We start from the raw sequence: 10,226 nt of genomic DNA on the forward strand, positions 1-10,226 counted from the left end.
AAAACACTACGTTATCGTTTGATCGAAGCATCGAACCTAAACGTGTCGTTGTTGGTTAGAAATTGCAAAATCTCAATTGCAAGCGATCTTAGCAAAATCGTAAAGGTCGACATACGAACGACATCGAACAGTAAGTCGTACAAATTGTATACCGACCGTTAACGTTACTCGTGTTCGCGACACGCAGAAGATACAGCACGATAGTACCGAGCGATTGGGATCGTTTCCTGTCCAACACGGGAGTGTCGTCTGCTCGTGTTTTCTAACCTCAAACTTTAAAGTGTAAGCTCGACGATCCGCGCGAACGAAAAGACCTTCTTTTGGGACTACGGTTTAATGTAACGTCGTACGGGGAAATTAGTATCGCTATATCGATTCCATTTATGCGCGGTAAGGAGAACGAGCCAATCAGATTTTGGAACGAGCGAATCTGGCGGCAGTCGTCCCGTCGCCATCGTTCGCCAGCAGCAACCGCGGTGGCTGTTTACGGAGGGTTGCTTGGCAACGGAGTTCCAACGGGTGTTATTCAATTTCGAAAGAATGACCCACCATTTTTGCAATGTTGACTTTTCAATTTGATTTCCCTCGTACCTTGCTCGTTCTCTAACTCTTTAATGGCGTTATATTATTCCCTATTTCCGTATATTTCATATAACACGAACGGCTTTCTTTTCTTCCACACTTTTTTCCCACTCCCTTCGAGCGATCCTAAATTATGAGTCAAAGACAGAGATATTTAGTTTCCAAGTCTTGTTTGAGCATTATTTCTTAGAATATAAGAGGTCTAAGAAAATATTGATCTTTGCAAACTTTAACAAAGTGCTAGGATAGCAGTAACTTTGAAAAAATTGTTAGTTTCATCACAGACTGAGGTATGAGATAGACTGGAAATTCTGTGAAACTTGCTGACACACGATCCCAGGGTTCTAAATCCCCATTAACGTTTTGATCTCACACTTAAAGTTATCGACACCGAATAGAATAAAATTTCAACAATAATAATGGTATCAAAATCTGGATCACACAGAATATGACAAAGGTACCAGATATGTATCTGACTTTTGGGCAGGAACTAAACACACAATAGAATATTCTCCTTGATGGTTACAACAAATAAAATGATCTCTAAAGCCGATAGAGCTTTGGATATCTAATATTAATTCCAAACGCTACGAGCGTGGAAGTCGTCTTCTAGTCGGAACAAAAGAATTTTTTTCTCGAAAGTGCGTAGGATTTCGAGGTTATGTCTATTCACCAAAAATGATTGTAATTGACCACCGCAAACGAAAATAATTTTTCCAGAACGATTTGAAACTTTTCAATTTCGTCGAAAAATTTGTCCATCTTTTCGAATTTTTTTCTAGAAACTGGGTAGGATTTCATGGGTAGATCTATCCACCAAAAATGATTGTAATCGACCCCCGCAACCGAAAATAATTTTTCCAGAATGATTTGAAATTTTTGTTTTTCGTCGAAAAATTTAGGCGCCAAATTAGATTTTCGGTAAGGAATTTTTTTCTCGAAAGTACGTAGGATTTCGGGGGTATGCATAATGACCAAAAATGATTGTAATCGACCCCCGCAACCGAAAATAATTTTTCCAGAACGATTTGAAATTTTTGTTTTTCGTCGAAAAATTTAGGCGCCAAATTAGATTTTCGGTAAGGAATTTTTTTCTCGAAAGTGCGTAGGATTTCGGAGGTATGCGTAATGACCAAAAATGATTGTAATTGACCCCCACATCCGAAAATAATTTTTCCAGAACGATTTGAAACTTTTCAATTTCGTCGAAAAATTTGTCCACCTTCCACAATTTTTTTCTCGAAAGTGGATAGGATTTCGGGGGTATGTCTATTCACCAAAAATGATTGTAATTTACCCCCGCAATCAAAAATAATTTTTTGGGGATGATTTAAAATTTTTTGGGAGAGCATTAGAATTTGTATTTACAACAGTGGTTAACTGGCTAAAGAATTTTATGATCCATAATCTAAACAGATTCTTGACGAACCATCGAACGCGGGAAATAAAAAATATCATTTGGCAACAAAATGACACTAACGGAAGTAATTTTTATTCAGAGTTCCTACGAAGTTGTTGGAAACCTATTACAGTTTGCATTAAACCTTTTCTTCTTTCAACGAAACCTTTACTTTCTTTTTGGTACAATAACTATTAATTAATTCTATTTTCTCGTACGCGTTTATATTTTATATACATAAAAAAGTTTCTGTTACAGGTCAGACAAAAACGTAAGAGTTTATGTAACATAATACATACTGTTTACGTTTTTTGTTTCTTTGCGTTTGGTGCTCCATCCGGATCATCCGTTTGGAAAATTGTCTGTGGTTGTGTTTTTTTATATGCTGGAGCAATCCAATACGGATTTTCTTCCGCTACCTTTGCAAATTTCAAAATAGCCTCTCTAGGATCTTGGTCATCTTCTATTCTCTTACTTAATCCTAAGTTTCGTATTACGTAAGAACTGAGCGTTCCTCCGGAAGAAGCAACTCTTCCACCTTGTCCAGAAGTAATTGGTAAGTCTGGCCTTCTTGACTTAACGGGATCCAGACGATCTTTTTCCATTTGTTTACGAACTGATTTAGGCCTATCTTGTCTGAACAATGGAAGTGCATGAGGTGTTATTATCTGTTGGGTTGACATCACCTCAATGTGCTTCTGTTTAAGATGCGACTTCACGACGCATAATTTCGCGCCTCGCAGACTCTTCTTTGAGTCGTAGTAAACTTTAACAATACCATTCCCGCAACCAACGAATATCTGATTCAATTTTGGGTGCCATAATGTTTTTATAACGTGTGAATTTGTTACGCTTATTTCGTTAACTACATCAAATGTTTTTGTATCGTAAAATAAAACTCTACCAGTGGTTTGACCTTTATTTAACGACTCTCCCGTGATAAGAACCGTGTCGTCCGGGTTAAACATACAATCGGTCGTGTCGTATCGGGAATACAAATTTTTGGCCTCGAAGATCGGCGATTTGAACGATCTTAAATCCCAAAGTTTCAGCGTATCGTCACAACTCCTAGTTGCAAGCATTTGCCCAAGATAAGAAAAGCTCAAACTTGATATTTCAGCGCCTTGAGCGTGCGCATTTCTTTGAATTAAGGATGGATTAACAAAGTTTTTTCTATGATCCCACATCTGTATAGAACCGTCTATACAACCACAAGCGACTACGTTACCTTCTCGACTATAACCGCAAGTAGTCGGTATAGTTTTAACGCCGTTTTGTGCTCTGCACTTTATTAAATGTTTATGAGCGCGCGGTCTATACAAAATCCATATTCTGCATGTGCTGTCTTGCGAACATGTGAGGTACTCCTCCTTCGTAAACGGATGCCAACAGCCGCTATTTAAACCTGCGGTGTGGCCTTTCGTACGCGCCATGTCTGTTATGTATTGATCACCTTTTACAGTTTCGCATTTTTCAAAACCATCTCGATCTAAAACCTTTGCTTGCGCCGAGCCCGATATTACCAATATGACATCACCAGTCATCGAGTATTGTAAACATTTAATAGGATGGTTCTCGCACGGTTGTAAAGTTCTGAAGCTTCTCATAGAGGAATCCATGCCAGCAAAGTCCCAGAAACAAACATCGTAATCGATAGAACCTGAAGCCAATCTTGCTCCGGACGGATCGGCCGCAATGGCGGTTACCGCCTTTGTCCCATGAGTCATTGTAACTTCGTGGCTGCATGGAATTTTATCTTTCAGTTCTGTTTCGTCAGTGTCAGATTCTTCGTCGTCCTCGTCGCTATCGTCTTCGTTATCTTTAGACTGTGAGGATCTTTTTGTATCTACTGTATTTTCAATGTCAGAAGGTATTGGAGGTCCGATGAAATCTTCGTCTTCGTCATTATTCTGGTTACTGTTATCATCGATACTTTCAGCATCCTCTTCCAAAAGATTGTCGATTACTTCCAAAGCTTTTGTATCTTTTCCAACAGCAATGGCTTTATTACTATTAATAGTTTTCGTGATATTCTCCAACATCTCCTGCACGTCAAAAGCTTTGGCCTTTTTCCCAAAGCCTGTTATACCCATAATGTCTTTTAAGTTTTGAGTCTCCTCTTCGTCCTCCGGTTTAATCTCGTTCATCTTCGTTACATTTGTCTCTGGCAATTTTTTACCAAATGTGCCGAATCCAGAATTAACGGGTTCCGCATTTTGGGACTGTTCCCGCTTCAAATCCTTACTAATTTTCCCGAAAGTTATGACCTTTTTCGTATTCATGATTGTAGATTACCTGCAATATTTTAATTATGAACTATTAAATGGAATGGTTTTCTTCGATCAAATTTCAAGATATCGTTTCTATTTGGAACATTCGTTACCTAAAGCTTTGGGATAAATAACGTAAATCAAGTATTGAAACTCCAACACGTTTTAAGGTTATAATACTTCGTTCATACTGTTCGTATGGGAAAATCAATATGTACATGAATCATTCGACACGATTATTTCTTTTCACATTCTCAGATGTATTGTAAAACTAGTTTTTTCTGAAACAAAGTAACGTTTACATTAATCTCGATAAGCGTTCAGAAGTAAACAAGAACGCACGATTAAATGGAAATAATCAACACGCATCTGACACTTGCGTGACAGACGCCAGTGGCTCCCAACTTTATCATTAAAGACCTACTTACAAGTATTTACTATACTTACAATTATTTTTTTTGTTTAGGAAGTCTGTAAAAACGAAATTTGCTACATTGCTGCGTTAAAAGAATCGAAAATTCGTTGGAACATTACGTCGTATTTAACGTAAAATAGTTGTGAATATGCGTGCATCAGTGTGTCGTTACGCATTAGTCTAAAGGGAAAGAAAATGAATATTCTGCTCTTATTTTCATCAAATATTTCATAGATTTAAACAGGTACGTACTCGCAATAACGTATTTAGAAAATGTTACTTTATGGAAAATATAATATGTACGTGTACAATGATCGTCAATAGTTCAGTAATTTGAAATCAATCGCAATAAATTGTTCCTTACTCATAACCATGTACATACCTATATACCTATATACGATTGGGAATTTTAAATGTATTTTGTTCAAGGAGCGTAAAAAGATATTTCATAACGATCGATAAACATAGGTCCAATAAACTCCAGATGAGAAATGGTAGACTGCAAAAGTAATATAAATGGAACACACAACTGCAGTTATGAACCAAGGACGCAAACTAGTTGTGAAACAATGTCATCAACACCTTCTTCGTCACCTGATTATCTAGTAGGGGAAGCTGATGATAGTTCAGACAGTAAAATCATGATACCCTTTAGTTTAAAATCAGTGGAAAATGTACTTTCATTATCCAAGGTACCAAATGAATTTTTAAGCATTTTCTTTTATACAATTGTTTGTTACTTATATTTAATGTGTTATTTCAGGCTACAACCGAAGAAGATCTTAAGGAAATGGTAGAGAAATGTAAGCAAATGGTATTAGAAAGTACAGAATGTTCTGACGAACGAAAGTGGCTAGTTAGACGTCTAATTGAATTACGTTTGAGAGTGCAAGAGTTGAGAGAAACTTCAGAGAAACATTTACTTGAAACACAAGTGATTTTAGGGCACCACTTGATACCGCAAAAATATTTTATAACTACGTCCAGACCTGTGTATTGCGATCATTGTAGCGGAGCCATTTGGACTATGCTTCAGTCATGGTATATGTGTAGTGGTAAGATTACAATTTGAGATGTGTTCTTCAAGCTCCTTATTCTTTTGTATGGATCATTGTAACGTTTGAATTGTATTTTCACAGATTGCAAATTCTGTTGCCATTGGAAATGTTTAAACAACATACGCAGAGTGTGTGTCCATGTAATCGCGAGCGAAGCGGGTGGTTACACTTACACAAAAGACATTTGTCCAGAACAGGGCCTGTCGAATCAGGGTTATAGGTGTGCTGAATGTAAAGTGCAAATAACATTCAGTAAGTATGATCAAATTGAAACAAGTCCCTCGTGCTGAAATTTCCATGAACATAACATTGGGCACACTATTAATGCACTCTTGTTATTTGGTAATGATCAACTTGTTAGTTTTTTCATGTAAAAAAGATATTTCTTATCACACGATTAAACTGCATTTGCATTACAAGCTCTCTCAAAAGGATTATCATTATCTTGTTTCGGCAGTTCTTTCAAGAATACAGGTAACATACGTGAGAAAGAAACAAAATTTTAAAAACATGTTAATGAAATTAAGAACTAACTCCCTACGTTTCTATTTCTATCGATTCAACGTATAATTTACAAATACAGATCCACCGTGGATCGAGCCGCGACTTTGTGACTACAGCGGATTATATTACTGTCAAAGATGCCATTGGAACACAGCAATGGTAATTCCTGCAAGAGTAATTAGAAACTGGGACATGGAACCGCGACTCGTGTCCCGAGTCGCGGCGCAACTTTTAAGCCTTCTGGAGGAGCGTTCCGTTTTACCCTTAGAAGAATTAAATCCAAAATTATTCACTTTAATACCAGACTTGTCTTTCGTAAAGGTGAGATATATTGCGTTTTCACGTTCGAAAAAATTAAGTTACACGCTCAAAGTTAATTATGAATAGAGGATGCGCGAAGAAATGCAGATGATGAAACACTATTTAGTTCTGTGCCCGGAAGCGAGTAGCCAAGGACTACCATGGAAAATTGGTATGCGTACTCATATGATCGAGAACTCGGGGAACTACTCCATCAAAGATATCGTCGATCTGAACAACGGAACTCTTCAGGAAGAAATTCGTACCGTGTATGACACTATGCACGCCCATATCACGGAACAGTGTCAACTATGCAAAGCTAGGTAAACCTTAAACGCGAATAGTTGACAAGAAAAAGGAAATGAGAACAAGGTGGGAGCCTCGTTGAATTTTGATTACGTTTGCAGGGGTCACTTGTGCGAATTGTGCGGCAACGATGAAATTATATACCCGTGGGACGCAAGTTCTGTATCTTGTCATCAATGCGCGGCTGTTTATCACCGTGCGTGCTGGTCCAAACGAAACCACTGTTGCCCGCGATGCATGAGATTCCAAAAGCGACGCACCATGCAGGATCAACGAAATCCGGACACAGACGATTATATTACGGAGGACGGATTGACTACGAGTGAATCCCCTAACGACGAAACATAAACTCTGTGCATTTTTCGTATTGTGTACATTTATTTCCCGGATCTCTGAGCGCCCTTGTGCCCCTCGTGCTTGATCATACCGATTTGTGTATATTACATTGTGTGCGTCCCTTTTGTAAAATAAAGTTAAACGGAAATTCATACTATATTGTGTAATTTTGTATTTATTGCGCTTCGCCTATATCACTCAAAGTGACTCTAATCTGACGATTGCGACTGATTGCTCGAATCTGAATGGGGGAACTCGTTAAGTCATTCGACACTGTTTGGCGCAAGGGATATTGAGGAGTGGGGGAAAGCGCGACTCGACCTCCCTGATTACACCTTTGCAGGTGCCAAAAATAAAATTTTATGTACAGGTTGCATCGAAAATAGTGGCGCAATCGGAGAATGATCGAACATATCGCTTGAGGCTTGTCATTAGGCCATGAAACATAATGGTATTCGAAAAAGGAATGGCGTAATCCCATAAAGTTTCTTTACCTATCATAGTCGAAGACTTTGAAGAATGTCAAACGATTTCGTAACGCGCAAAGATTACTAATATTGATATAGCATAAACGATAAAAAGTAGATGTTCGATAATACCTATTCATTCAAGATAGTGGGCTTTTTGTTGCGATTCACGGGCAGATTCTTCGAATAATTTAATTAACGTTGTATCAGGGATGAAATGACCACTACACAGGTGTCGAACTATAGTAATTAATACCCGGTTCCCCTCGCATAAGGTCGGTTCAAGGAATAAAACATTGCGGGATGGCAGTGGAAGGAACAGTCGTAGTGTCGTTCAACGTTCCATCAGTATCGCGACGAAGTTAAAGGCATTTGGTCATTTTAATTTTATTTATGGTTTGGTTGTATATTATTTATGGATTTGTTGTATATTAATAGATTCGAATAGCAATTCAATTACTTAGAGTGAAATTTATATCTATATTTATACAGGGTGTTTGGCCACCCCTGGGAAAAATTTTAATGGGAGATTCTAGAGGCCAAAATAAGACGAAAATCAAGAATACCAATTTGTTGATGGAGGCTTCGTTAAAAAGTTATTAACGTTCATAGTTCCGACCGTGCTGAATTTTTTTCTCGAAAATGTGCAAGATTTCGGGGATATGTCTATTCACCAAAAATAATTGTAATTGACCCCCACAACCGAAAATAATTTTTCCAGAACGATTTGAAATTTTTTTTTCCGTCGAAAAATTTCACACCTTCTCGAATTTTTTTCTAGAAAGTGGGTAGAATTTCGGGGGTATGTCTATTGACCAAAAATGATTGTAATTGATCCCCGTAACCGAAAATAATTTTTTTAGAACGATTTGAAAAATGTTTTGGATACGCAAGTTTCTGGTGTTCGCCACGGTTCTTTTGGCCCTCGAATTCGCCAAGTGTGAAAATTCCGATTTTAAGGAGCCGAAGGAATGTTATGTCAGTATGATGGAGAAATCAGTCATGTTAGTCCTGAGAAATGAAGACACGATCACAGAAGAAATGACGTCTAGTGAAGCTCCAAGGTTTGGATCTTTCTTGGATGATATTATAGAGAGAGGGAATACAACGATTGCCAATATTCTGAATCCATTCAAAGATAAAATCAAATATATATTCCCAGGTATTGCAATACGTTTACTCTGATTAACCATTCAAGAAATTCTTAAGTTCTATTCATCTGCTTCGTACGTTTTCATCTTGAATGGCACATTGAACTGTCAGGTGTGATCACAAAAGAGCGATAAAACGAATATTAAATTGCTCTTGTAGGTCGGAATTGCATAGATGTTATCGCGATTCAATAATTAGCCGTATTTTTAATTGCAGGAATGTATTGGTGCAGCGATGGTGATATATTGACGAACAGTGAGGACGTAAGATTATTTGAAAAAACGGATTTCTGTTGCAAGGCTCATGATAAGTGTCCATCGTCGATTTCAGGGCACCAAGAAAAAGACGGACTTCTAAATATTGGTATTTTTACGAGGTAATTGAAAAAAGTATTTTGAAATGATACACTATGCAGTTACTATCTGAATGACTCTGTTTTTATCGCGAATAAATAATTATTTAGCGTTTAAAGTATGCGATAAATGATAAATGCAATGTGTCGCAATTTTGCTATCATTAGTACTGGAAAATCTTACGTAAACGTCTATGACTATTATATAAATATTAGATATATAAATATTTAGTTAGAGTATGCAATGATAATGTACACATGGTGCACAACAAAAACAACGAGTCTTTCAGTTTTCATCGCTATCGATGGAATGGAAACAATGTATATGTTAACAATGTATATCACTGTGTGATAGATCGCATTGTGATTGCAACGAACATTTCTACCATTGCTTGAAGGAAGCCGAATCCCCTATAGCTAAGGATATCGGATTCACATACTTCAACATTTTGAGGCCACAGTGCTTCAAGGAATCCTATCCCATCAAGAATTGCAAAACAAAAGCAGAGTAATATATTTTCTAACGATCGTTAATAATTTTTGATAAGTGACAATTTTCTTATTGCAATCGTTCAAATTGAATTTCAGACTCCGACTCATAGACGACAAGTGCGAGGAATACAACTACGAGAGTGGATTGATAATCCAGACTTTATTGATATATCATATAATATAGATTTTTAATTATTTAATCGTTTAAATAAACTCATGTATAGAGTACCGTAGGAGAAGTACAAGCAAGAGGAATTCTCTTAAGGAATGTATGCATGAATATGTATAATCAATCTATAATAGCGTTATTATAAAGTTGTTAATTGAACTATTAATAAAAGTTGTTAATTGAAAATTTGTGTTTCACTGTTCTGCGTTCATTTGCGTTTCTATTTTCTATTGAATTATTTATTACGCACAGATTCTAACATTCTTAATAAAACCCTCAACGGTTTTGTGGCTTCGTTAAGAAGCTATTAACAAAATTAAATTAAAAAATTTCAAATCGTTCTGGAAAAATTATTTTCGGTTGTGGGAGTCAATTACAATCATTTTTGGTCAATAGACATACTCCCAAATTCCTACGCGTTTTC

General features: G+C 37.0%; 3 protein-coding genes across 7 annotated transcripts; 2 read left to right on the forward strand and 1 right to left on the reverse strand.

Annotated features, from left to right (window-relative positions):
- Nucleotides 1-17: 17 nt before the first annotated feature.
- Nucleotides 18-7,312, forward strand: Def8 (differentially expressed in FDCP 8 homolog). Of its 4 annotated transcripts, XM_076774263.1 has the most exons (9): nucleotides 18-130; nucleotides 4,718-4,910; nucleotides 5,096-5,358; nucleotides 5,430-5,721; nucleotides 5,806-5,976; nucleotides 6,145-6,198; nucleotides 6,308-6,549; nucleotides 6,616-6,851; nucleotides 6,936-7,312. In XM_076774263.1, exons 3-9 carry the CDS (start codon nucleotides 5,158-5,160, stop codon nucleotides 7,180-7,182), a joined length of 1,443 nt encoding a protein of 480 aa, XP_076630378.1. In that variant the 5' UTR covers nucleotides 18-130; nucleotides 4,718-4,910; nucleotides 5,096-5,157; the 3' UTR covers nucleotides 7,183-7,312. The 4 variants fall into 4 exon arrangements, with proteins under 4 accessions (XP_076630378.1, XP_076630368.1, XP_076630386.1 ...); XM_076774253.1 differs by lacking the exon at nucleotides 18-130 and having other exon boundaries at nucleotides 4,687-4,910; XM_076774271.1 differs by lacking the exon at nucleotides 18-130 and having other exon boundaries at nucleotides 4,687-4,910; nucleotides 5,135-5,358.
- Nucleotides 2,121-4,712, reverse strand: LOC143346275 (gastrulation defective protein 1 homolog). 2 transcript variants are annotated; one of them, XM_076774241.1, is made up of 3 exons: nucleotides 4,695-4,712; nucleotides 4,365-4,532; nucleotides 2,121-4,276 (listed from the first exon to the last, which is right to left on the reverse strand). In XM_076774241.1, exon 3 carries the CDS (start codon nucleotides 4,261-4,263, stop codon nucleotides 2,284-2,286), a length of 1,980 nt encoding a protein of 659 aa, XP_076630356.1. In that variant the 5' UTR covers nucleotides 4,264-4,276; nucleotides 4,365-4,532; nucleotides 4,695-4,712; the 3' UTR covers nucleotides 2,121-2,283. The 2 variants fall into 2 exon arrangements, with proteins under 2 accessions (XP_076630356.1, XP_076630347.1); XM_076774232.1 differs by lacking the exon at nucleotides 4,695-4,712 and adding an exon at nucleotides 4,594-4,640.
- A 1,201-nt stretch (nucleotides 7,313-8,513) lies between the features above and the next one.
- On the forward strand, nucleotides 8,514-9,852 carry LOC143349021 (phospholipase A2-like). The gene is made up of 4 exons (XM_076779863.1): nucleotides 8,514-8,799; nucleotides 9,006-9,165; nucleotides 9,497-9,649; nucleotides 9,730-9,852. Exons 1-4 carry the CDS (start codon nucleotides 8,514-8,516, stop codon nucleotides 9,815-9,817), a joined length of 687 nt encoding a protein of 228 aa, XP_076635978.1. The 3' UTR covers nucleotides 9,818-9,852.
- Nucleotides 9,853-10,226: the final 374 nt, after the last annotated feature.

Source organism: Colletes latitarsis, chromosome 2 (genome assembly GCF_051014445.1).
Source record: "Colletes latitarsis isolate SP2378_abdomen chromosome 2, iyColLati1, whole genome shotgun sequence".
Lineage (NCBI taxonomy): Eukaryota > Metazoa > Arthropoda > Insecta > Hymenoptera > Colletidae > Colletes > Colletes latitarsis.